The sequence below is a fragment of the Equus asinus genome, chromosome 22 (genome assembly GCF_041296235.1).
Source record: "Equus asinus isolate D_3611 breed Donkey chromosome 22, EquAss-T2T_v2, whole genome shotgun sequence".
Classification (NCBI taxonomy): Eukaryota; Metazoa; Chordata; class Mammalia; order Perissodactyla; family Equidae; genus Equus; species Equus asinus.
This window is the reverse complement of record NC_091811.1, coordinates 55163108-55189372: the sequence shown is the minus strand read 5'-3', so window position 1 is coordinate 55189372 and position 26265 is coordinate 55163108. Positions and strand designations below refer to the sequence as shown.

Below are 26265 nucleotides of genomic sequence, written 5' to 3'. Positions count from 1 at the left end.
CCCCCTCCATCTCAAAGGCCCCCTGTGGAATCAGTCTCCCCTCATCTTAGGAGAGCAGACAAGCCGTGCCTAGCAGAGGGTACCCTGGCTCCACGCTCCAGCGAACTCTTTGTTTTATCTTCCCTACCACCCCCTGAAAGACACACACGTACATCCAACAGCAGGAAGATGTCTCTGGATTGCAATCCGCCAAGTCCACACATGAAAAAAACTGATGCACAGATTGCAGAGAAAACTCTGTTAACAAGCTTCCTACAAGCAGCAGCAAGAGGCCCTCAGAGAAACAAAGTTCTCCAGTCCTTCCCCCCCCCCCCACCCCGCTCACTTTCTTGGCTCTCTCTCTCTCCTTTGGGAGCCAAGTTGCTTCACTCCTCAGGTACGCGAGTCCGCACAGAAACTCCATTTTCCCCAAGCAGAACTCTCCGTTCCTGATCGGATTTCCCGCCTTCTCTCCCCAAGAGCGGGAGGTGAGATAAAAATTGAATGGCAACAGAGATAGAGTTGAGACTGCTGTGCTCCTCGCCCCCGGCAGATCGAGTGCTAACTACTTACATGTCAAGGGGATTTTTGACCTGTGGGGATCTGCTGGTGCTTGGAGAGGAGGACCTTGGAAGATTGGTGTCGCCGTTTTCACCCGTCTTCTTTTTACTTAGCCATTGGAGAGAGACATACAATGCGCTAGCAGGCATTCAAGCGCCTTGCCTCTCCCATTACTCTGGGCAAGAAATCCCCAGCCCTACAAAAGCAGTGTGGCATCCTATCTGGAGACCAGGGGCTGAGCCAGGGCTGGCTTGGGAGGGTTGGAGATGGGGGTGGGGGAGAGGTCAGAGGCGCTGCCGAATATAAAGGCGATGAGAGAGAAAATGCTGTGTCCTCCCCATGAACCTGGGCTGAGTCCTCCCCACCCCCCCAGCCTTCCCCACTGCTCAACCCAACTTCAATAAAAGCCCTGGCCTAGGCTTCCCAGGGAGGCTGGAGCAGTAAGGGGTGGAGCAGCAGCAGCGGGGGACCAAGACTGCAGGAGTAGGGGCCCTGGCCGAAGTGGGCCCCCCACGCCCCACTGCCCACACCACAGCCCTTCTCAGCAGTGGATCCCATTCTGGATGGTCAGGTCCAAGGCAAAGAAGAGGTCTGGGGAAAGAGGAGAGAATGGAGCCCACTGGAGGGAAGGCCAGAGGCCAAAATCTTCAAAAACTCAAATATAAGGGGATTTAGTTGTCAAGAATTATGGATTTCTGATGTTTTCCCTTTTCAGACCAAAAGGAACAGAAAGAGACACACAGAGAAGGACTATGTGTGTATGTATGAGAGGAGGATGGAGAAACTCCCCGGAAGCCCCTAAAGATGGGGAAATGAAGGAACTGCAGATCCTTTATGCTGCTTTTCCTGAGCTAAAGAGTGTCCCTTCAGCAAGTTCCAGGAGGAGCTTAAGAAATAAAAGAGAGTGATTTTCCCCTCTTGCTCTTGTCTCTTCTACTTTCTGCAGGAGAGGGGAGGAATGCCCCTAAAACCAAACGCGCAAAGTTAGGAATCTTAATTTCCCTCTCTGTCCCCTCTCTTTCCATCTTAGCTTGCTCACAGGCTTGGAAAGACACCCAAGTCCACCCCTCAGACCTTCCTTCCCTTTTCCCAAGCACAGCTAGACCCCCTTTTCCTGCCCCAAAGTCAATAGCTCCAAAATGATAGGAGCTATCATTTTGTCAGATTTGGCCCCTAATTCACCTCGATTACGTAAAATAACTCCAGATAATTGTTGGCCCTGCTTCCTCACACTGTAGGCAGCGCGTTTTTCTGTCTCCAGGGTACCATTGAGGGAGGAGAAAGTAGACCTGCAGGACAAGTCATTCCCCCAACACACACACACACACCCCACACACACGCCACTCCAAGTACCAGCCAGCAAGTAGTTCAAGAGGAAATAAATCCGAAGCACTGCCAACAGATTTTCACTACTTGGCCCTGTTGTGGCCTTTCATGCTGGAATCTGGGGAGAGAGAAAAGGGGAATCCCGGGCTGTCCTACACACTCCAGATCCCTTCTCCCTCTCTCTTCTACTTCTGATAGCCCTCCATGCTGAAATTTGGATAAATTGCCCGAGAAGCTCACCAACTGCTCCCAATCCCCCCTTCTCCTGACAAAAAAGCCAAAATTTGAGCAGGACTTGTGTAGGGCCTGGTCTTCAGGACCAGAATTATTTGGGAGCCTTTAGCTTAATTATTAAGCAAATCCAGGCCAGGATTCTTTTTGTTGTTGTTTCTTTTTTTAGTCCCAAGGAAACAATTAAAATTTTTTTTTTTTTTTTTTTTACAGCCAGAGAGCCTTGTTCTGGCTATCCCCAGGCTATCCCCAAGCCCTGCTGGGACCTGGGAGGTTGTAGGAAGAGGGGTGGTCCCTGCCTCTCCCTGTGTCTTTTCTCAACACCTGGCAGGTCCATGATAAAAGTTACGGAAAAAAATAAAAGTTCTTCCTATCTCCAGGCATCAGGCTTTGAGGCCTACCCATGCAAGGGGGCCTCCCAGGCCTCTGGCCTCCACTTCACCCTTCTTTCCAAGTCTAAACAAACAGAGAAGCCATCCTGACAGGTCACTTTGCTGCTTCAAAATCACCAGTTCAAACTCTTTCTTCTTTTAAGGAGAACGTGCGTGTTGAGGGGGCATCTTCTTTAATCCCTCCTCCCAAGAGAGCCCTGAAAGATGAAAACTCCTTCTCTCCCACTCCCTAAACTTGCCTTCTTGTCTGCAAATTAGACAGGCCTACTCAACAGAGAGAAGAGAGGCGAGGGAAATAGAGAAATAGACAGCACTGTGCCTAACTACAGAAAAGTGAGACCTCCCGCCCCCCCCCACCCACCGCCTCACCAGCTCCACTGTAAGCACCCCCAGGAGAGCCTGGCTCCTCCACAGACTCAAGGAAGGGACAGAAGTCAGCCCTAACCTTCCACTTCCCCTCTTCTGAGGGACCCCTGCCCCAACCCCGTTGCTGATTCTCTAAGGACATTGGAAAACTGGAGTGGAGAGTTAAGGTTTGTGTGTTTGCTTTGAGTAAACTTAGGCAACTATGGAGAAGGCAGGATGTTATCAGGCCAGAAGGAGGAGGGGGATAAAAAGAAACCATCAGACATTGACGTAAAACTAATTCACATCCACTGGTTTATTATTGATCACGGGGCATTTCACATCGACACTAAAATTCTTTATTGCAAGTTTTACAATAATCAAGTAAATTCAGTCCAAAAACACAATAACCACGATGAGGGGGTGGGGAGAGTCTACCTATACACTGCCTCTCTGAACTGAAAGTTTATTTCTATTTTCTTTTGGCTCCTCAAACTGAACAGCTCTGAGAGGCTCTCCAGATGCATCTAGCTTTGTCTGCTGTCTTCCTCCCTCTCCTCCCAGCACCCCCCCAACAATAATACAAAAGAACTTCATAGCTTTGTTCTCCTTAAAATGACTTCCCCCTCACTAACCTCCCCTGGTGCATTTTCAATGCAAAAGGCCTAAGGAAAGAGGGGGGAAGGAGGAGGAGGAGAAGAAGGAGGAGAATTGGCTTAAAAATCTCTCTTTCCTTTTTTCTTTTCCTCATTTCCCCTGAAATTCACCCAAACCAGACCGTCGCACCTTGCAATATATAATTTTTGCAGCTTTTTTTCCTTAAAAAATAAATAACCCCCCAAAATGGCTTTGAAAAAAAAACCCCAGCAGGTACCATGCTAAGACAACATCACATGCTTAAAAGGGTCCTTAACAGTGGAAGGGAGAGAAGGGCAGGGGGCTTGTTTGTTTATCCATTTTGTCTGTTTGGAATTGACAAGGGTAAGGTGGGAGGAAGAGAGAAAAGAACCAAAAAATATATATATATTAAATTCTATAAATAAGAGTCAATTTGTGTGTGAGGGGAGGATGGGGGCATGGGGTGGGGGCAGGGTGTGAGTTATGTTTTATAACCTGGTAATGTCCTCTGCCCGCTGCTGCTCCGGCGGCGTGGCGCTCTGGGAGTGGTCTTCAGAAGTGCCCGGGGTGGCTGCGGAGAGGGTGCTGGGCGCAGCGCCGGTCGGGGGCGCTGACCTGACTTTGGTGTTGGGGAGTCGGTGGTCCTTCTTCCATTTCATGCGACGGTTTTGGAACCAGATTTTGATCTGCCTCTCAGAGAGGCACAGCGAGTGGGCGATCTCGATCCTTCTCCTTCGGGTCAGGTAGCGATTGTAATGAAACTCTTTCTCTAATTCCAGGACTTGCTGACGGGTGTAGGCTGTCCTCGAGCGCTTGGGTTCCCCTCCGTTATAATTGGGGTTCACTGGGAGGAGGGGGAGGGGAAAAGCAAATAGTGGGGTTCAGAGGCAGCAGGCTCCCCGCCCCCAACCCTCACCCCATCCTCAGCTCTGTGGAACTGGAGGAGGGGGTGGTGGAAATAAACTCATCAAGCTAAATGGGTTATAAAGAAGTTGAAGGAAGCTGGAGACTTTGTAGTGTAATAAGAGGGGAATCCTCATTGTAACGACACTGAATTATTTATGCGCCCTTAGAAAGCGAGCATAGTTTTCACACATACATAACAGATCGTAGCACATGGCTCGGACTGCCCAGAGTAGCTAAGCCATAAAATTTATGGGGGATGTAATTACCCATTCTCGCTCGTAAATCCAGTTCAATTGTGCTAACCCAGAGTCGCTCCTGGAGAGAGAGGGGGAAGGAGAGAAAGGAGGACGGGGGCCAGAGGGGGCCGGGGAGGGTGGGGAGCGCAGGGGAAGAGGGGAGGGAGGGGGAGAGCAAAAAGCAAAGTTGCCTACCCGTGCTAACGTGGATTTTTTTCATCCATGGGTAGACTATGGGTTGCTTGCTGGCGGCGCTGGAGGGATGGTCAGGGGCTGGCTGGCTGCAGGCTGGCGGGGCTGGGGACGGGGAGGCGGAGGCGCCTGAGAGAGGCGCCGGCTCGCAGAGCGGCTGTGATTTCTCGGGGTGGTGGTGGCCCGCCTGGGCCGGCCCGTGGCCTCGCGAATTGCCCGGCCCCTGGAGACTGGTGCAGCTATACTGGCGCTCAGGATAGCTAGGGCGCGGAGGCGGTGGTGGGTACAGCTCCTGGTGGTGATGCTGGAATCCCGATTCCCTGGTCCGGCCGTAATATTCCGGACTGTGTTCAGGGATGTAGCTATTTTGCGAATATTCTTCGCATGGAGGAAATTTCGGATCGATGTAGTTAGAGTCCATCAAATACGAGCTCATGATCATTAATTTCTGGAGTGGAAAATAATTTTTCTCGCTTTGTCGTTTTTCTGCTCCATAAAGCCCTCCTACTAGCTAGCGACCCTGTAAAGTTACTTTCACCATGTGACTCCGCCGGCCAATCACACGGAGCAACCCAGTCCCCGGATAAGGAACCGAATCGCTTTATTCAAAATGTATCCAATTTTTTTGTGTGTGGTGGTGGTGGTGGTGGTGTTGGGGGTGGTGGTGGTGGTGGTGATGTGGGGTTAGCTGGCAGGGGTTGGGGTGCCCCGAGTGCACACCCCGCTGACTGACAACCCTCCCCTGCAAGAGGAGATGGGAAGCCCCCAGCTCCCCTCCAAAGCCTGGGCATTGGGGGGCCGTCGGGAGGCTGTGATTCAGCTCCCTCCCGAGGTCTCCGCTTGGGCCTCCGATGGGCCCCTTGGGCCTGGGCTCCTGAGCTTTTCCAGAGGTCTCCATTCATGGCGATCCTGTCTCAGTCTGTGTAGGTCACCGGGCAGCGCCCCTCTTTCGGAGGAAGAGGAAGTTGAATGAGGACTGGAGTGGAGGTTGGATGGGAGGGGCCCAGGCTGAGCCCAGGAGACTGGAGTGCCTGGGGTGCCCCCCATCCAAGGATACCAGAGTCCAGCCCCCTTCCCCACACACACTCACCCAACCCTCTGGCCAGGGGGCTGGCGAGGCAGGGTCCCAGCTGGACAGGGCAGGTAGAGGCAGCGGGATGCAAATGATTCTGACGTCATTTCTGGAGGTCTGGGGGTTGAGCCCCCCGGCTGAGGAGAGACAGGAAGTGGTTGGCAAAAGCAGAGTTCAAAAGTCTTGCCCTCCCCTAGTACCCACTGACCCTCCCTGCTCCAGCCCCAGAGGAGAGGATCTCTTCTACCGCTGGCTGCTGTTTCCACTCTCCATTTCATCTGGGCTGCTGCTTTCTGACTGCTACCTCCTGCTACCTCCAAGGCTGGTTCCTAAGTAGCTGGGGCAAGGAGGGGAGCGATCTGCGAGGAGTCAGCGCCCAGTGATCCGGGCCCAGCCACGGCCCTGGGAGTTCTTCTTTCTCCATCCCCACAGAGGGCAGACCTAGCTAAGAGGGAGGCCTGTCTGGCTAGAGCCTGCTTCCGGCCTGGGATTGTATCCATGTAACACATGTGTTTACATGTAAACACACATTCCCCAGGGCCAGCTCCAGGCTGCCTTCCAAAGGCTGAGGGGTGAGCTTACCAAACTGGGGAGGCTGGGCGGGCCTTGGGGATCTCCAGTCCATTCCTGCCCCCTCCCCTCTTTCTGCCACCCACCCACAGGAATACCCTGATGGTGGGGTGGCAGGGACATGGAGGAGGGAGGGGGCAAGGAACGGCTGCTTTCTGACTGCCCCCCCCCCAAGCTGGTGTGGCCACATCATGCCACCAATTCCAATTAACTGATCCCATTACTCAGAGTTGGGGGGTGGTGGCAGAAGGGAGAGCCCAGGGAGGGAGCCAGGTCCCCTTGTTGTACTTGATAACAATTATAGTTTAAAATCATAGCTTGCCGGGGCTCAGCTATATTTTACTTGATAACAATAAAAGTGACACATAAAGTTAACTGTTTATGTTTTATTTATTAGACTAAATCTGCCAGCGGTGGTAGGAGCGCTTGCCTCGTCGCTACAGCTTTTATAGGGCTGTAAAACGTCATAAATCAGTCTCGCGGAATCGCCCGCACTCTTTGTGTCGGCGGCGGCAGGGCTGGCGGCCGCTGGCTGCCTGCTCCCTCCTTTCCACGAAAAGTCGTAATGTGATTTTTTTCCCTCTGATTTTATTATTATGATCGCCGCCGTGATTAGTCAATCTACCTTTAATTCGCCGCCCTACGCTGCCTCCTCCCAGCCCAGCCTGGTTGACACTTGAATAAGTACCTTTTAAAACGGCATAACAACTATTTGAGGGTTTAATTAGAACATCTGCAATTAAGGGAATGAGGAGGGGAAAGAAAAAAAATAAAGACCTTGTGAGAGAGCGACTGAAGGCGGGAGATTCCCAACATATCTCTCACCACCTTTGGGATGCAGGAGAGGGGGCCCCCCTTCCAAATGAGGGCTCACCCTAAGGGCTGGAAGGAGAGAGGCGGTGGGCCATAGCGATGCCCAAAGGGGCTGAAGGTCTGCCTGGGCCCCTGGCCACCTTCCCTCCTCAGATGCTCAGGCTCCCACCCTCTCCCCAGGCTCACCAGGGAGGAGCCAGTGCTTGGGGCTCCCTGGATACCCTGTCTCCATGAGGATAGTGCCTCCTGCCCCCCTTGCCACCAGGTGGGTGAGGGAACAGGAATTCCCTGGAAGTCGACTATCTCCTGGAGGAGATTCCAAAATTTCCAAAGTTGGTTGAAAACCCCTGCCCACCCCTGTCCAGCACCCTCTCCTGTGAGGACTGACTGGTCTGGCCGGAAGAGGAACTTGAGACTGTAAGGTTGATAGTGGTTTGGAGTATGTGAGGGTTTTATTTTTTGTCATTATTGGTAGTAGGGGTGAGTTAATTATAAGCTGCTGGAAGAGAGCAAAGGAAAACCAATGTTGAATGCTGACCTACATAAAAAGTCTGAACCGCAGCCCCACGCTGCCCCATGGGAAGAGCCAAAGCTCCTGAGAGCTCAGGTAGGGTGAGGGGAGGGTTGCTGAGGGGGAGAGCCTTCCAGCCCCACCCCCAGGCCTGCACAGGGATCAGGCTGCCCCACCCCATCCTGGCCCAGAATATTTTCTTCCCCACCTGGTGAGGTGAGGTCTCGGCCTGGCTCCCATCCTCCCAGCCCTCACACTCTCCTTCTACCAGCTCTGCCCCTGCTTCAACTCTCTTCAATCTCTTCACCCTCTTGGGCTTGTTAGGGAGTCCTTCCCAAGGCATTGCCCATCCTACACCCCTGCTCCTCAGGATTCTGAGCTGCTGCAGGTGGGTCGAGAGAGCAGGAGCAGGAATCCCACTTCGGGCCAGTATGTGTAAGTAGATAGAGAGAGTTGAGATGAATGCCAAGTCTGTCTTCAGTTATTATGGCTAACAAATATATATGCATACATACTATTAATAGTTATTGATATATTAGATGCCTCCTTATGCAGCCATAAATATGTGGGGTTCTCCTTCCAGGTTTGCACAGCTAATTCAATATGCACATCCAGAAAGTGAAATCTGGGAGAGTCTCCCAAATATGCCCACACTCATCTACATCATTTACCCAAAAAACTGTCTTTGGGCTCCTATAGCTTAATAGAAAGAAGTCGCCTATCACATGGGGAAAATAGTAAGCCAGACTCCACCACGCACATACACACAAACATTTTCACTTGGATATTATTGTGAGCACAGAAATAAACTCCCTTCAGAGGGCCACTGCACTGGCTTAATGGGGGGGGGGGGCACTAATGTGGCGCTTGCCTGTGATGAATCCTTGTATCTGGTCCTGTAAAAGGTTCTCCTTTTGTCCTTCGCACTCCTGCCTTGCCAGCCCAAGGGTCTCCATCCCCGCTCTGCCTTTGCCTCTCGCTGCCCCGATTTTATTTTTCCTGACCACCTTTCGCCAGCTTCCAAACGCCCCCTCCCCATCTCCTTTCTAATCTGAATCTGGATCTGGTTTCTCTTTTGGAAACATGTTTCAGTACAAAGCGCTTCCCTTCTGACACTGCTGAAGAAAAATATGTGTCCATTGTGTGCAAGGCCTTATTGTGCCCAGATTACCATACTGACCGGTGGCTAACCCATACCCCCCCTCCCCGGTAACAAGCTGCCGGCTGGGAGACCTCAGCGGCTCCACAGATTCTGTGCTGCATTAGAATCTCGCTTCTCAGACTCCCTGGATTTTCCTAAGGAGAAAAATAAATGGGAGAACCAACTCAGGATCTGAAGGGCAAAGGGAAGGAATATGAGGGTCATGTCTTTCCCTACTCTCAGAAGTGCAGGATTTTTTTTGTATGTGGTTTTGTTGATGTTGTTTTAGAGATTAAAAATGGCAACGTCTCTTTCCTCTTCCTCAAATAAATTGACTTTTAGATGGTATACAATCAAGTAATTCATTTCATTTTTATTTTTTCTCCAAGCAACTTGAAAACCCCAAACTAAAGCAAGACTCTTATCCCTTTTTTTCCCCTGTATGTGTATGTATATATGTGTGTTTTTGTCCCTTTCTAATGCCAGCAGGCAGGGCTAATGTATGCAAAAGAATATGCAAATGCTTAATTGATTTTTTCTTAAATCTCTTGTCAGTAAAAGTAATGAATTGGTCTAAAATGATTTTAATAACCCAGACGTGTCACCAGAAAATACTCAACCTTTTTTTTTCCTCCTGGAATCGCTTATAGTCTCAAAAAAAAAAAAAAAAAAGCAATCATAGAATGTTAATTTGCCCCCCTTTAAAATATTAAAGATGAATTTCTCTTGTTTGTTCCGAGACCATAGGCAAGGTCTTCTTGTGGATTTCCCCCTCCTTGCCTTGCCTTCCTTGGAATTCAATTTTCCTCAAATCTCGTTTAAAGTGGCTTTTTAAAAAGTGGCCGCATTTTAATATTGGTTAGACAGAGTGACCTGCATTTCACCTCGGGTGTTTGACTTGTTCCAATAGGTCACTGCCATGGGGTTATTGATGGGGAAACTCCATTGAAATTTGTCTCTTCGCAAATGGCCTTTAGATCTTCCAGCGAGTTCAATAACTAGTTATAATGTGGAAGGGGAAAAATGAGGGCCCTGGGCTAACGAATTTGATGTTTCATTTTTATGCTGGAGAAATTGTTAGTTAGAGGTTGGGTTCCCCACCCTCTTCCTTGCTCATCCTGGGCTCACTGACCCCCACTCCCATCCAAGGCTGCTGGATTATATCCCCTTTAAAATTTGGGCCGGGGCGTCCCTTTCTCTCTGTGATGAAAGCTTTAATTCTTCTTATTATGAATATTGTTGTTGTTGTGGTTGAAAATTCTGACTCCCGGCTGCAGGAAGTTTGCTCTGCTGGAGATTTGTAATCTGAACTTTTCTTGTTTGAAGGGAAAGGACTTTTACTTTTAAAGGAGCCTAAATGCGATTTCGAGAGATTCAGGAATTAGGCTGACTTTAAGGTGGTTTATAGACAGCTCCCTGAACTCATGCTCCCAGAACTAAAGAGACGTAGGAAGCCGAGAACCCTTTGGGGGGTTGATGAGGGCATCTCAAGATGCCCTAATCTGTTTTTGGCCTCTGAGCTGCCAGAGACCTATAGGATCAGACACCCAGGACCAAGGAAAGCAGAGACTAGGAAAGGCTAAGGATAGAGGGAGAATTCCATGCAGCAAGCAAGAAAATCCTGGGTCTCCTCCAAGGTCAGAGACAGAATTCACGGAGACTTGATCAGCGTGCTGAACTTCATCAGGGCACCCCTCAAAAGCCCAGTGCCCAAAGATTTGCATTTTTGTGGACTGGAGAGAGCAGAGGGAAATGATGGGGGTGACGGAGAATTTACAAGGTTCCCTTTTTCTGGAGTTCTCAAGGAGCGGGAGAAAAAAGGGCCGAGGAAAGGAGAGAAGACTTTTATTTCATTCTCCCCAACCACAGACAAAGTTGGGGAGTCCTTTACTTCACCAGAGAAACCTCTGCGATAAAGGACCGGGTAGAGCTCGGTCTCCTGGGGCTGACCCAGCTATACCAGATCATTACCATTATTAACCTCAATAATAACAAGAACATCGTCCCCTCACAAAACAGAGCTCCCTGTGTGCCGTATTTTCTTCTTTGAGGAACTATTCCTTCTCCTTCCTGGCCCAAAGGGGTCCAGTTTGCTCAGCCCCAAGTTTCCCATTTAATAAGCTCGCTGGCCTCCTTCTCCTCTTCCAAGCCTCGGCCCATAGGTGGGAGTCATTCCAAAGACATGCCTTGATTCCTGGGTTGGGGAAATCAAGGCCGAGGGCAATATGTAAGTGCCTGAAACTAGGGTGCCACCTCCTTCTGACCCCTCAAACCCAGGGGCAACCTCTTGGTGCCACCTGGGCTCTCAGACAAATTTGTTTAGACATCTGTGGTCTCACTGGGACCTGGGGAGCAGCCCTTAACTGCGTGCCACAACCCCATGGAAATGAGAGAGTCCGAGAAGGGGCCGTTGACGGCTCCAGGATCCGGCCTGGGAGAGGACGCACAGCCTGCCCTTCCCAGACAGCGGGAATCAATAGCGATCCGCAGTAAACTGCCCCGCAGCCCCTCCGCGCTTGGCCGCGGCGGGAGGGCCCCATCCCCGGGCTGCTTGCCGCCTGGGCCCGCACCTTGGCCGCCTCCTCCGAACCCGGGACCCCCAGCCTCGGGCCTCGCCCTCTCCCCGTTTTAATTACGTGATTGATTTTCGCTTTGGCCGCGTCGGGACGCCTCTGCCTCCGACTGTTTAAATCTTTCGGCTCCCTTTTTGTATTTCCGAGTCCTCCTGACGGGCTGTAATTTAGAGATCGCCCCTCGGCAGCCTCGGTCCGGTCCGGGGCTGCTGCCTCGTCCTACACTCCAACGAAATGGTCCTCCTGCGGCTGTCAGCGCGGCCGGGCTGCAGCGGCGCCGGCTCTGACACTGTGGTCCTGCCCATTCGCCTTTCTGAATTATTTTGTGCTCCATTATTCTCTGATAGAGAAATGTTCCAAGTTTGAGTTATCACTCCACGCCTGGGCTCGGAGCTGGCCGCTCCGCGTTTCCGTATTTTCTCTTCATTCGAATGAAGTGTGTGTTAGGTCTGAACTGAGACCCGAGGAAGCACGATGCCTGGTCCAAGCTCGGCGGGGAGCTCGAGCCGCTTCCTCCAGGACCCGGGCCCCGCGCCTGCGGCCCACAAGCGCTTGAAGAGGCAAATTCGGCCACAACTTTCCGCCGCCAAGCGCGAGTGGGACGACAGGACCCACGGCCTGGCCGCGGCCCCATCCCGCGGTGGGCAATTGGGGGTGATTTTTACTCCGCGGCCCCGCACCTTGGCAGCCCCGGCAGGCGCGGCAGCAGCCTCCTGGAGGTGCTGCGGCCACCTTCGTCCAGGACCACGCTGGTCAGCGCTGCCCTACTCCGGAGTGACTGAAGGTGAGGCAAGGAAGGGAAAGAAGGGCGGAATTTTAATTTATGAGAAGAGTAGACCTGGGGTGGGGTGAGGCAGGGGAATACATGAAATAAGGAAAAGGAGCCCCTTCTCTCACCGTGGCCTTGGCCCATCTCTTTCCCTTTCTCTCCTCCAGAAGAAAAAACTCATTCCTCCCCAAACCTCTGGTTTTCCGCTTAATCTCTCATCTATTTACAACTAATAAACACTTCTCTGATTATTCTCCCAAGTCCTGTTCATTCTTTGATCCTTTCCAATGAGGCAAGCAATGAGTTACCATTAGCAGGATTTTATTATTCTATTTTTTCCCTCAGGGGTTGGAGGGAGCTGGGAATGTCTTTCTCACCGGGAAAGAAGTTCACTGAAACTTGAGTTGGTCACAACCTTCTCCCTGTACCCCAACCTACGGCACCCCAAACTCTACTTCCCCAACCCCCTTCCCCCGCAGCGATGTTGCCGGGTAAATAAGAGTCCGCCTGCCTGGCTATTAGGATTCTGGAGACGCTGGCATCTGTAGCAATCATTAGTCAAAGCCGCGGAAGCCAAAGGAGCCGAGGAGTTGGACAGAAAAAATCTTGGAAATGATATACAGGAGCCGCGGAGGCATCAATCGCCGCCGATAAGAGCGCGGCTGCCGGGAGCGAGGCTGCCGCTTAATTGGGCCCTGAGCACCGAGAACAGTCGCGGAGGGAGCACCTATGGGGCGGGCAGTGACCCTGGCACCATTTGGGCACCCTACAAAAATAGTCCAGAGACTTGAACACCCTTTTCCCTAAATTTCAAAGGCCCAGCTGGGGTAGAGGACTCTCGTGCCTCTGTCAGCCTCTCCACCCTGGAAGCCCAGAGGAGCTGGTCTGGAGGACTGCTCCCTTTCTTTACTCTCCTTTCTTAGTAGCTGTCTTGGGAGGTTCTGCAGGTTGGGGAGCCTGGGCTGGAACTTCAGGTGACAAGGACAACCTGGAGACAGGCTGTGGTCCCTGGAGTGGGTTTTGAGGGGGCAGATAACTCGGTTGGACTAGATTTAGAGACAGCCTTGGAGGTAGCAACGGCATCACTGGCTTTAATTAGCAAAACATCCAAAAGGTATTTGTTTCCCATCCTTACTCACCTGATGTCTTTATTGATCACAGAGAGAGAGAGAGAGAGGGATGCAGTAAATTTAAATCTTTCTAGAGGGTGATCTGTGCCCCTACATATAGATACATACATTATGGAACCATCTCTAAACATATTCTCAAATATTTAAGTTTGCAGCAAAACTGCAAAGACTATAAAGATCTCCAAATGTGTAGCTTCAACATGTAGCTATTTTATGAGTTGGGACCATTGCATAAATCTGGATAAAATTTTCAAAATAGAGACTGAGCAACACATGCAGTTTCTTCCCACCAAGAAAAAAACCTCACCAAATATTCATCTAGATCTTCAGACAGAGCTGTACCAATGCATTGCAATGTATATACCCACCACTATAGAAAGATTGGTAATGTGCACACAGGAATTTGACAGAGGACTGCTATGTTCACTGTGGATCTATAAATCTGAAGATCTATAAATCTGCATTTAAATATGGGGAAGAGAGGGGCATGAAACATACATCCTGTTGTATAGACATAGAGCCATCTGTAAATATATTTTCACATATACAACTATAGGATTGCTCAGCTCTCTATAAAGATATGCATATTTGCATGGAGTCCTAGGAATGAGGGAGATTCTTGAGTGCTTGTGGGTTCAGGATGCCCCATCCCAGACTTCTCTGAGAAATAAATGAGGGTAAACTAGAGCCTGCACAAGTGCTAAGAGGGCCCAGGAACTCACATAATCTATGGCCTTACTTCCAGCACATGGGCATTTCTCTAGCAATGGATAGATGGATAGGAGCCGAGATGCCTGGGCCTGAGAGCATCCTTACTTGATGTAGCCTGAACTGAGACGGAGGTAGAGGGCTCTTTAGTTCTTTTCTCTTCAACTCCCTAGCCCAAGGCTTAGGGGAGGGACCCTTGGGAGGTTGGGGTGTCTTTAGGAAGGAAAGGCTCATTAACACTACAAAATGGAGCCATTTAGGTAAAATATGATTTTGTTTGGAGACAGCTTGGTTAGAGAGAGATGTGAGAAGCCTGTGGGCTTTCACACACACCCTGTACCCATCTTAATTACATAAAACCCAAGCACAGGTTGCAGAGAGCATGTCTTCCATTCACTCGGTCCTAGATGGGGTCTTCTATATGCCTCTCTCCCATCCCTTTTTCATGAGCTCTCTCTTATACACCTCAAGTCCCACTTTGTCAAGAGGGGCTTGGGGTCAGGAAAGGGGTCACAGGGAGACAGCAGCCCCAGAAGAGAATAGAGGCCCCAGGAGTCATGGTATCCACTGCCAGGCTCAGAAGCTGATTGCCTTCAGTGTTAGTTCTTGTTTAATTGAGGGGTTGGGGGACCAAGGTCTGTGTGGGCAAAAGAAAATGAGAGCTTGCATGATTTTTAAATCTGGGATTTTGAGAGGGGGAAAAAATCACCAATGAGCCCTTTTCTTATAGGAGGTAGAAGATTTGGGGAGCCCCGGACTCCCTTTTATTTTTCTCCTTTGGTTTACTGGGGAAAAGGAGGTAAGGAGGGGCCCCAGGTGGGCTCAGGAAAGTGCAATCCAATCTAGCTGGCCAACTTGGGAGAGAGCGATTTACAAAGCAAAACCTCAGATGCTACTTCCTGAGAAGCCTCCAGATCAAAACAGCCTCCTCGAGGCTTTTATGACCTGTCTCTACTCCCAACAGGAAAGGCACCCTCAATAAAATCTCAGCCCACGCCCCCATCCTCCACCCAGAGGAGGGGGAGAGACACCATCTAAAATGAGAGACCTGACCCTTACTCTCTTCATTCACACACAAACACACACACACACACACACACACACACACAGAGTTTTCCAGGCAGAAAGTTGACTTTTTAAAGAAGTATTTACTACACAAGATTTTTCACTACTGTCTGGGCAAAGAAGCAGCCCTGAGAGATTTGGAGTTTGAGTCTGGAATAGCGGGTAAAGGGGAATTTGATCAGATAAGGGTCTGGCCCCATAGTCCTGCATGGCTTTCCAACCCCCCACAACCCAACAGGCCAACAGGACAATAAAAGTCACCAAGAGCCTGACTGCCACCATCTGGGGGGGGAGGGGGGGGGCTGCTCCAGGGTTTTGGTTTTCCAGGGAGGCAGAAGAGAGGAAACTCAACAGTGGCCCAGGGCTTGAGGGCAGGGGTAGGGAGAGGAGGACAAATGGTCTCCAGGCTGGCCTGGAAAAATAGGGCAGGATAAGGACTGGGAAGTTGGTTCAAGCCTGGTTTGCTGTGTCCAACCTGGGCTTCTGAGCTCTTTCATACTACACTTGGGCACACATACATACTTCTGCATGTTCAGGGCTGGGACCTAGGAGAAGTAGGGATCCTTCAAGGGCAGAACCCAGCCTGCTAGACCCCTCTGGGAGCTGCAGCCCCTTCTGTACCAAAGGGATACCAGGTAATTGAGCCCACACACTCCACCCAGTCCATGTGGGGCTGCAGATCATGGTGGAACTTTCTCTGTATGTATGTCAGTTGTAGAGAAGTAGCCTCTTCCCAGCACTGGCTGCCCAGCATGCCCAGAGCCTTCCATTCAGCCTCTCATTGTAGCTTCTAAGGCCTGGCCATCAGAGGCTGAATAAGGTCCTGGATAAGGTAGCCCAACTTTCCCAAGTCCCAAGCTGCACCCTACCACCACCACCACACAACACACAGTGAGTCCTCCTGGGCGGCTCTGTTCCCCTTTTGCCCTTCAGTGAGCCTTAGGAATGGGAGAGGGAGAAGGATCCCAGAGTTCTGTAGGACTCAAAGGCAGAGAGATCTCTATCACCCCAATTCCTCAGTCCAGACTCCTTGGGTTCCTGGGGCCCCATCAAAGCGGCCAAAGGAGATGTTATCAGAAAAGACATACCATTCTGAGTTACAAGGATCCAATAAAAGGGGATGTGATTTTCTTGGCCTTCTAGCAGACTGGTCTCTTCCTTAAATTGAATCTCTAATCCCAAAAGACCTAGTTTGGGGTCCTGAATACAGATTATCTCCCTCCCTTCTATACCTCAAAGGGCTCCAGGGTCTCCAGGTCCCACCAAGGAGGAGGCTGACAGTGGTGCTTGTCTCCCCGGCAAAAGAAAACACAGAATTGAAGCCCAGGATGATAGTTCGGCTCAAAATCTTAGCTCAAAGCAATTACACACAAAGAGGGAAAGTCAAAGAGATAGATAAAGTTTACATGGATTTTAGGAGAGATTTTTGAGGTGATAAGGTCTCTCTTCCCAGTGTTTGCTTAGACAGAGCCAATCTCCCCTGTCTTTCTTTCTCTACCTTTCGTGGGATCTGGAATCTCTGGTGTGAGAATTCTATGCTGGAGGTGGGGGTTGGTCTCAGAGAAGAGTACCACACCATCTACCAGGGAAAAATAAGTGTACGTGCTTTAATCCTAACTCATGAAAGAGGTAAATGGAGCAGTGTGATTGAAGGTGACTTGAGAAGTGGGGACTCAACAGTTTCTGAGAAAAGCCAGTCTCCCTCTTGCTTCTCTTCCTAATCCTTCCCACCTGGCCTGTGGAATTGTCCCCAAATCAGTCCCACCCAGAAGACAAACAAGCAGGGAGTGCTGACAAAGCTCAGCTCAAACTGGGCTATCCCTCCCACTCCTGCACCCTAGATGCCCCCAGAGGAGGGCTTAGAGGTCTGGGTGGTACAGCCCATCAGAACTCCTGCCCCTCAGTCAGCACAAGGAGGGCAGGAGATCAGGAGGAGAAGGGAAGGGAAGGAGAACTCAACCAGAAAATTAACCCTGGAACAAAGCTCTGGAGACTGGCGGGTGGGGGGAGAAATGCCTGAGTCTGGACCTACCAGTGGGTCGGCTCAGGGCCCAGCCCAAGTGTTCAAAAAACATAAGCACTTCCACCACACATGCACACTCTGTGACATCAGGTGCTCTCGCTCAGAAACAGTTTCTCACCCATTGCTTGTTCTGACCTGACCCAAGTAAACACAAAAACTGAAATCCACACCTTCACCAGCTGTGTCCTTTGACAGCAATTGGCCAGGACAGAGGATCATCACTTATTACTACTATTATCATTATCATATCTTGTTAAAAAATAGAAAGGAAAAGGACTTAAATCCCTCAACTCCTTAATCTGGGGGTGAGGTCCTGCTTTTCTGTGCTCACACCCTTTTCCAGAACTCTTCTTTAAACTGGCCCAAAGTTATTCAACAAACTAAAGTACCAAACACAAATTTCAAAAAGTTTCCACTTTTGTTCCCTTCCTCAACCATGCCTAAGGGAGTCTGATAAAGCTAATGGCTCCTGGAGCATTTCCAGAAAGATAAATCAAAAGAAGTCTCTTCTAATCACCCCACCTGCGCCCAGAAGGATCCGAAGAGAATGGAAACCTTTAGGAGGTAAGTGCATAGGGAATCATCACAGGCAGAATTTGAATTCAGGGTTGGAGTTCACGGCCACACCTGCGGGACAGCCTAGTCTACAGTCCGCATCTATAAAGCCCAGAGAATTGGATAGGATCACACAAGCAAAAATTAGAATAATCCAGAGGACGCCCCCACGACTTCAGATCCCTGGACAATTGAGATTGACCTGGAGGTACAACTCTGTTAGAACTAGAAGACACAAGCCAAAGGCTCCCCAGAGCTGGTGCAGGGACAGAAGGAGGGGGCCAGAATATTCTCAGCATCACTCCTCCCCTTCACAACTGAGATAGGGCGGACCCAGTAGCTAAAGGGGGAGGTGGGGAGGGAGGGACGAGGCGGAGTCGAGGGGAAGGACGAGATAGAGACTCAAGAACTTTTTGGCTGATTGGTTGCTCGCGGCCATGTGACCCTGCTTAGCGCGTTCCTGATTGGTTGCTTGACCTCTTCTAGGGTTAAACACCTAGGAACAAAATTAAAAGCTTTCCGGGTTGGCTGGGGCACCTTGGCACCTGATTGACAGCCCATCCCCCGCCCCAGAGAGACCCCCAAATTGGGGTGCGGGGGAGGGGGTGGGAAAACCAACAATCTCGGGCCTCGTTTGTATTTGTTTTACTTCCCTTTGTATTTGTCCCCAAAAAACACCCAATAAAAAACTGGCTGGGGCAAATTACTTGAGAGGATGATAACCTATTATTACTGCGGTGGGAAGAGGGGGTGAAAATTAAATGGAACTTTTGAGCGTAAGAAACAGAAGAGGGGACGAGGAAGACATAGAACCCTCAAGAGACACTGTGTCAGTCTGTAAAGCAGAAACAGCCTCATAGACCCGTCTTCACGGAGCGGAAGGAAATAGGACTGAGATGTGGCCGGGAGTCGGGGAGGCAGCGAGTCCTGCCTGGGTGCGGAACTTTGGCCGGGCTAAATTCTCGGTTAAAGACTGTTAGACTCGCTCCCTAAGGCCCTGGGGAGGCCAAGAGTCAAGTTAGAGACCAAGGGAGACTCCCATTTCCCTGCTGCTTGGATGGGAAGTTTCCAGAAACTCTCAAAATCGCAGACTAGTGGGGAGGGGAGAGTGGAAGAGGGCCGGTAATGAGGGAGGGAGGTTAACTGAGAGTTAACTTTTCCAAGGGCTGTGGGGAGCATCCTCTGGGATCCTAAGGCTTCCCCGGGAAAGAAAGGAGTGGAGAGGATGGGGGGAGGGGGGGCGCTGGTGCAGAGGAGGAGGAGGGTGGGCGAGGCCGAATCTTGGCGCGGGGCTGAGGGAAATCTGAGGGTTCTCTGCGTCCCGCTCCTCCCTCAGGCGGCAGACCTAGAGCGAGGGGTGCGCTCGGCTCAGACACCCGCCCTGTGTCTTTGGGTCTCTGTCCCCTTTCACCCTCCCAGTCTGCCTAGGCTCTCCATCTCTGCTTGATTCCTGCTTCTTCCTCGTTCCTTGGGCGGCAGGGGCAAGCTAACTGCGTCCCCTCCCCGTCCCCTAACCGCGCCTCTCCACAATGCGGATGCCCAGACCCCCTCGCGCCGACACAGTCCCTCCCCCTCCAGGAAGGCACAGACCTGACTCGCCCCTCGGCTCCCTCCCCTTCCCCCCGTGGCCTAGAAGAGTCGCCCTTCACGACCACCGCCTTCCACCCTGCTTCGGAATCCCTCAGGAATCCGGTGGCCCCTTCAAAGAGCTTGAGTTCATGTGATGTCGCTTTCCTGGCTTAGCTCTGGGTGACACCGTGGGAAGGGCACACACTGGCAGGTGTAGCGGACACCTGCCTCCTATACCTGCCTGAGGCCTCTGTTGCTCCTTCCTAGAAACCTGAAGGGAGCCCTAGCCTGATATTGACCCCGGGTACCATGCCCATATTGGGCCCTGATGGCTCCATCCCCCAGAGGCCACTCTCTCCTCAGGGCTGGGGGGCTTTCCTGGCCAGCCTAGTGAAGACGTTGCCTCCACTCTCCCACCCATGTACACGCCACTCACAGCAGGAACCTCTAGGCCTCCTGGGCCTAGTTTTACCTCAGGCAAGGGCTAGAGATGCCAAGAAAGACCCCAACAGCTAGAGGGAGAGGGAGGCATGAAACCATACTGGCCCACAGAGACTAAGACCCCCCAGACTGTGGAGGCCTGATGATGAGGAGAAAGAGAATGCTTTGGGGCCCCCTGGGTTCAACCGTCCACCTTTAAGATGTTTCTGACATTTCAGGTCTCAGCCTGTGGGCTCAGAAGTCCCAAAGCCTTGCTTCCCTCCTCCCTCCCCAGCTGCCTGCCCTGCCTGGACTCTGGCTCACTGGCCAAGGACTGAACTGAGCCCTCCCTGGACCAGGGGGCCCCAGAGGCGCTTTGCGCTTGCGCCTAGAGTTTACACACTACACACTCCTGCAAGCACCAAACACCCGTGTGTCTGCCGCTGTCTTTCTTCCCAACTGAGGAGGGAGAGGGGGCCAGGGAGACCTGGCAAAGAAGAACCCAGGCCTCTCTCTATCCCACTTGACTTGCAGCTGGAGGGAATGAGGGGCAGGGAGGGGAGGGCTGGCCTGGGGAGACAAGCTCCCCCATCCTCCTACCTCCCAGCGGCTCCTTCTCCTCTTCTCCCACTCCAGCCTGGGGTTGCCTGGGAAGGCCTCCCCCACCGCTTTAATGAGTGGGAACTGCCTTCTGTCATGGAGGGGGGGATTAGGTAAACGGGAGAAGGGGTCAGAGAGAGAGAAAATTAACTTACAGTGTCCGCCTGGGATTCATTTGCGAAGATGTAACCTCTCTCACCATCGTCCCCAGCGCCGTAATCCCCTCTAACTGCCAGGCCCTCTGTCCTAGCATTAAACCTCACCAGCAGCTGCGTGGCTGGACAGTTAAGATTATATATGATGTAAATATATTGTGGGTTTGTCAGCTCTCCCTACACCATAAAACTTGGTTTAATGACATCACGTGGTCCCCCAAGAGCCACTCACGGGCTTGCCTTCGGGCCATTCACATAAATAACCTCCAAAAGTTTCAAACTCCTAAATTCACATAGAAGCCGTGCGTATTTCTCTAATGCTCAGTTACACTAAAAAGCCCTTGTGCTGCTCCTTTGCCCCACCCCCACACTCCCCTTGCAGGGCGGGGAGGGGGGAGAGGGTGGATCCTCATTTATTTATTTATTTACTTACTTACTATTTCCAGAAGGACTTGTCGCCTTCGAGGTCGTGTTGATATTTTTTTCCTCCTATTTTTTTTCCTCCTCTCTCCTCTAATTGCTCAGAGTGGGCCGTGTCCCCCTCTTCCCACTCCCCCGGGAAGGGAAGGTAAGTCACGCTTCTTCCCCTTCTTTCTCGATGCCAGAGGGGGTGGGTCTCAGGGCAAAGTGGAGAGGCAGGCTCCGTGGTCTCTGTTTGTGACCCAGAAGCCCCCCACTAACTCCCCAGAGCAATACCAAACCCTGCTTCTTGGAGATTGTTGGAGGAGACTGGCCAGTGGGGGAACCACCCCAGACTCCAAAGCATAAGCCTCTGCTCAGGAAGAAAGCAAGGGTCGGGGTGTACCTACTCCTGCAGGGGAGTAGGTCGTAGGCCTCTGGCTAGATTGTGGCCACCTCCGATGCCACTGAAACAGAGGCTGGGGCCTGGGTGCAGCCTGCAGACTGTGACAAGAGCGGGGAAACAGGCAGGCATGGCTGTGTCTACCCAGACCTGGCCAACTTGAGTCAGTCTCCAGCTCCTCCAGCGAAAGAGAGGCCCAAACCCTTTAGGGAGGAGGCAGGCAGTGGGTGGGGCTGGTGTGCCCTGCCCCGTGGGTCTGAGCAACACTGCCCCACCCCGGCAAAGCCCTTGGTTCTCCTCCGGGTGTGGTGCATCCCCTGGGGAAGAAGTGCGGGGACTTGGCAGCCAGAGAGGCTGGGGCGGCGATGACGGGCACCACGGCCTCTTTCTTAGTTAACTGTTACCCACTGGAGACGCCAGTGTTTCTCCACGCTTCACCGCTCGCCCAATAGTTTTACTCAGCATGGAGAAAAAATTAAAATAACTCCCTGAAGAATACTACACATTTTATTTGAGGGGGGGAGGTGTGAGAGAGGAGATGAGTCAGTGCAGGGCGGGCTGACTCTGCCTCGAGTCAAGGAGGAGAGGCATTACGCCCTAACCTGGCCAGAGCGAGCGCAGGGTGAAGGGGAAGGATGTATCAATGGGCTGGGCGCAGTTCAATACACATTTCTTGAGACCTCCTACATGCTAGGCATGGGGTGAGGAAAGGCTCTTGGATCTTTTAAAAAATGACAGACGGGTAGCTTAGGCAGTGGGATGCAGAGAAGTCAGTCCTTATAATAAATCCAAGGAGCATCAGCATTAATAATCATAAATATCCCCCTTGCCCCTCCCCAGAGCCTTTCTGTTCCCTTTCCCTCATGGCTGCTGGAGCAGCCTTCTAGCCCAGCTCCTGAACCACCCCGCCCCCCAGTGTGGGGGGCCTAGGCTTGGCTCCAGGAAATCACCCCGTGGTGGGAGGCGGGAGAGGAAATGCAGTAAAGTTTTATGGACCCTTCCCACATTTGTTTCTCCTAGAAAGTACTTCCTCCCCCATCTCATCCCAGGAGCCTGGAGCAGAGCAGAGCGTGGGCCCAAGCCAGCCTCAGGCACCACCTGAATTATCTGCCTTTTCTCCTTCCCTTTAGCCCACCCTCCCCCTCCAGACAAAATCCCCAAGACTGAGATAAATGATGGCAAACAGACACACAACTCAGGCACTGGTCTATGCAGCTCCTTTCCCAGCTAATTGTCCTGCATAGCCCTACGCCCTAGGAGCTGGGGGAGACAGTCTGAACCTTTCCTGCCAAGCAGGTACACACTGCAGACTGCCCTCCCTGCCCCCCCCCCCCGCAATATCTTAGAAAGCAGACACACACCTCCTCCAACTTTCCCAGCACCCCTTCAATCAAGCAGGACCAACTCTTTCTGAGGAAACTTCCAGGACCAAATGGGTCCCTCGGCTGAGGGCTCAGCCCTCCCTCCATGTCCAGTGAGGCCCCTTAGGGACCACCTAGCCCTGGGAGAGATCTTTAGAGGCCCAGAGGGCCTAAGTCTGAGCACCGTGGAGCCACGGGTCCCTGCAGATTAGCTCTGACACACAGTGGGGGCCGCTGCCAGCCTCAGACCTGCCCAGCCAAGGTGGGAATGGGGTGCAGAGGCCTGAATTCCCTGGACAGCTACTGCATGGGAAAGCCAGTACAGACTGCTGCGTGCCCTGCCCTTCCCTCAGAGCCCCTTCTTGGAGCCAGGGATCAGGAAAGCAGCTCAGTTTCACCTCCCGCTTCTCAATACTCTTAGAAGCTCCTAAAAATTCTTTTAAAGGAAAGGCTGAAAAACTGCAGGTCTCCCCCTACAACCTGCCCCCCCCCCCCAAGCCCACATAGACGCTTTAACCCAATATATGCCCCAAACAGAGAGGAGCTGCTGCATCGTATGTTAGTCTTGTTCTCTGTCTTTATTTGATATGACAAAATATAGTTTCAGGAAAGACCTGGAGTTAATAAATAGTTGGATAACAGCGATGGGGCAGGAGGGCAGAGAAAGTCGTGGCAGGAACTATTGGGCAGCTGGGAGCCTCTAGTACTATTTGCTGGGGTCCAGTGGCAGGGAACCCTAATAGATGAGCTAGTTAGTGTTCTGAGGCTGGGGGCCTGAGCAGGCATGCAGAGGGTGCAGGCTGGAGAGGTTCGCGGGCTTTGGGGTGGAGGGGGAAGGCTTGGAAAGCTAGGGCAACCGAGGGGGCCCTAGGCCGACGTTCGGTCATCCCCCCTTTCATATGCAAATCATTAAAAATGAACATCGAGTTTAGTCACTACAACGAAGCACCCCGAGTCTGGCCGCGACTCCGCCAAGCACCCACTTTCTCTCTCTCTGCCAGCCCGCAGCCGCCTGGCCGGCCTCAGCCCGGGAACAAAGGAGAGGGCGAGGCCGGAGGGTCGGGGCGCGGGGCCTGCGGCACCCGCAGGGCCCACCTTCATTCTGGCTGCCACGCTGGGGCTGGGAGCCTGAGAGGCAGCCCACGCCAGGTTCGTTCAGCACCAGCCCGTAGGCCACAGCCCTCTGGGGAGCCCCTGCGGAGCCTGCCCTGGGCCCCGGGTGCTGAGCAGAACTGAGGGGCGTCCGGGCAGCGCGCGCAGCCCTGCGGGAACCTGGGGGTGACGGGGTCGGGGAGATGCGGAATGTCAAGGGAAAGCGCTTTTGTCTGTGCGGCCCGGGAGCCTGTGCTCCAGCCCCGCCCTTGCCCCAAAATACAGAGAGAGGAAAACGGAAAAGGAAAGGCGCAGGACCAGAGCGGGCTCGGGTGCTCTCTGCGGGCCTCTCGCTGCCTCTAAAGAGCCTCTTTGCTTTTCATTTTGGAATCTTTCTTCCACTTCATCCTGCGGTTCTGGAACCAGATCTTGATCTGTCTCTCGTTGAGACACAAGTTGTTGGCAATCTCTATGCGCCTGCGGCGAGTGAGGTAGCGGTTAAAGTGGAATTCTTTTTCCAGTTCCAGAGTCTGGTAGCGCGTGTAACTGGTTCGGGACCGCTTGCCGTCCGTCTCTGGAATATAAGCCCCCCCAAGCCAGGAAGGGGTGAATAGCGTGCAGAGCCCCAGCGTCCACACCCCAGCCCCAGGCCCCCACCCGCAGCCGGACGGAGAGGAGGCGAGCAGGGCAGGACGGGCCCGGCGGGCCGCAGGCGGGCCCGGCCCAGCCCAGCCGCGGGAGAGGCGCCTCCGCCCAGGCAGGAAACTTTCCGGAGCAGCCTTCACTCAGCAGCCGGAGGGGCTGAGGAGGGGGGGAGAGGGAGACCCAGGCTCGGACCGAACAATAAGCACCCTCGAGATCCGAGCACCGGGGACCCCCCTCCCGCCCCTCCCGCGTCGCTGGAATCCTCCGGAGCAGCGAGCGCCGGCCGAGCCGGCTCCACAGGGGAGGGAGGGAGGGAGCCGCGGGGGGATCCCCGCTCTGGAGCCCCGCGCTCCTCACCCTTCAGATCCCTCTATTTTTTTAACTCCCTCCCTCTCCCCCAAAAATTGAATATTGCCTTTTATACACGTTTTGTTCCTATGATCCAATTATGTCGTCGTAAATTTGGGCGCACACAGCCTCTAAGCCTTTTAGTGGACAGTTTTACGAGCCATTGATGCCTGGATCGTAAAATTTATGGCCGCAGGTTTTTTTTCTTTATTTGCCCCGCATGGCCTATAAAACCCAGGCGGACCCGAGCGCGCAAAATGAAGTCCTAAAGTTTACCGTGGCTCATGTGCAGTTTGGTCATCCACGGGTAAATCTGTGGCGGAGCCGGTGGCTGGCTCAGTCCGGCGGGCTGCCCTGTCTGCGCCTGCTCCTCTTTGATCTCCCCACTGCTCTTAGCTCGCTCCTCCAGCGCTGGGCGAGCCGCCTTCTGACTGTACATCCCGGGGTTCAGAGGAGCCGCTTCATCTCTGCCCAGAGCGTGTCCCGGAGCGGCTGCGGCGCTGCAGGCGGGGCGGTCGGGGTGAGCCCGGGGGTTGGCAGCCATGTCTACCCCGTGGAGAGAGTTGGAAGGCGCAGGCGGTGGGAAAGTGATGCTTAAGTCCAATCCACCGTAGCAGTACCTGGATGCCTGCACCTCTGAGGCCGATCCATAGTTCCCACAAGTTTGCATGTTATAGGCAGGGATATTGGGGCTCTGCTTATAGAATGAATTGGCTACGTAGGAGCTCATGGCGGGGAGGGCCCAAAAAAAATTTCTGCACCCTTTTTGATTAAGGGTGATTTGTGACTCTTTGAAGTTGAGGGGTTTTTTGTTCTCCAAAGTGCACAATTTATAGGTGGAGATATCTCTTTCTTTATCCTATGCGCTCTTCCCAAATAAGGGAGCCTTAAATAGAGTCACGTGACTCCAGCGGCCACTCATAAATTTGGCTTGATGACCTCCAGGAGGTTAGTGATGGAAGCCGGCGAAACGCATCTTGATATGTTGGCAAAGCCCAACCAAGGGGGAGAGGGAGCGAGAGAGAGAAAGAGAGAGAAGGGGGAGAAAAAAAAAAAGGTTCTTGGAATTGGGGGGTAGCCGGGACAACGAGCCCACAGCGACACCTGGTGTCTACTTTTAGGAATTGCAGCCTGGCGCGCCGGTTTGTCTTTAGGCTGCTGGATTTTCCACCGCGTAGAGGAGAAGCTGGTTGTTGCTGCAACAAACTCCCGAAATGGCCTTTGAAATTGTGTTTAACTTTAAGGAAAGAGTAGGCCTCATTTAAGATGCACAGAGTGGGTTTTTTTGTAACGGCTAGTCCTGTCTTCCTCACCCCAAGGGCTTTCCAATCTTCGAAAATGGTGGAAGGCAGGGGGGGCCCCTGCCCAGGTTGGAGATCTCAGGGGGCTTATCTCAGGTTCTCTAAACTAAGGTACGACGTCCCTCTCCTCGGAGGCCCCAAGGGCCTGCTACTGCTGAGGAGGTACCTGTCAGCATGGCAAAGTGAACCCAACCTCTGGAGAGGTAGACAGGATGCCCAGAAGGATGGGTCCTGGGTGGACAGAACTAGTGGGGGG

The 26265-nt window shown here is 52.5% G+C and overlaps 2 protein-coding genes across 6 annotated transcripts in view; both read right to left on the bottom strand.

The window, feature by feature from the left end:
• Positions 1 to 2311: 2311 nt before the first annotated feature.
• Positions 2312 to 26265, bottom strand: part of HOXC4 (homeobox C4) — a 61035-nt gene continuing 37081 nt past the window's right edge. For 3 of the 5 annotated variants that reach the window (XM_044756356.2, XM_044756354.2, XM_044756355.2), the window contains exons 2-4: positions 5877 to 5995; positions 4790 to 5732; positions 2312 to 4296 (exon numbers count right to left, since the gene is read on the bottom strand). In XM_044756356.2, coding sequence (XP_044612291.1) covers positions 3941 to 4296; positions 4790 to 5228 — 795 coding nt within the window. In that variant the 5' untranslated portion in view covers positions 5229 to 5732; positions 5877 to 5995 and the 3' untranslated portion in view covers positions 2312 to 3940. Of the gene's footprint in view, positions 4297 to 4789; positions 5733 to 5876; positions 5996 to 6105; positions 15368 to 20460; positions 20594 to 26265 lie in introns of those variants that run through there. The other 2 variants (XM_070494138.1, XM_044756358.2) reach the window with 2 other exon arrangements.
• Positions 23167 to 25531, bottom strand: HOXC5 (homeobox C5). Its single transcript, XM_014836388.3, has 2 exons — positions 24985 to 25531; positions 23167 to 24289 (listed from the first exon to the last, which is right to left on the bottom strand). Exons 1-2 carry the CDS (start codon positions 25436 to 25438, stop codon positions 24075 to 24077), a joined length of 669 nt encoding a protein of 222 aa, XP_014691874.3. The 5' UTR covers positions 25439 to 25531; the 3' UTR covers positions 23167 to 24074.

Excerpts from the sequence above, each read along its gene's own strand:
- HOXC5 (XM_014836388.3), bottom strand. The coding sequence starts at position 25,438 with ATGAGCTCCTACGTAGCCAATTCATTCTATAAGCAGAGCCCCAATATC. Across the intron at positions 24,290-24,984 it reads CAAACTGCACATGAGCCACG|AGACGGACGGCAAGCGGTCC; the intron begins GTAAACTTTAGG and ends CTTATATTCCAG.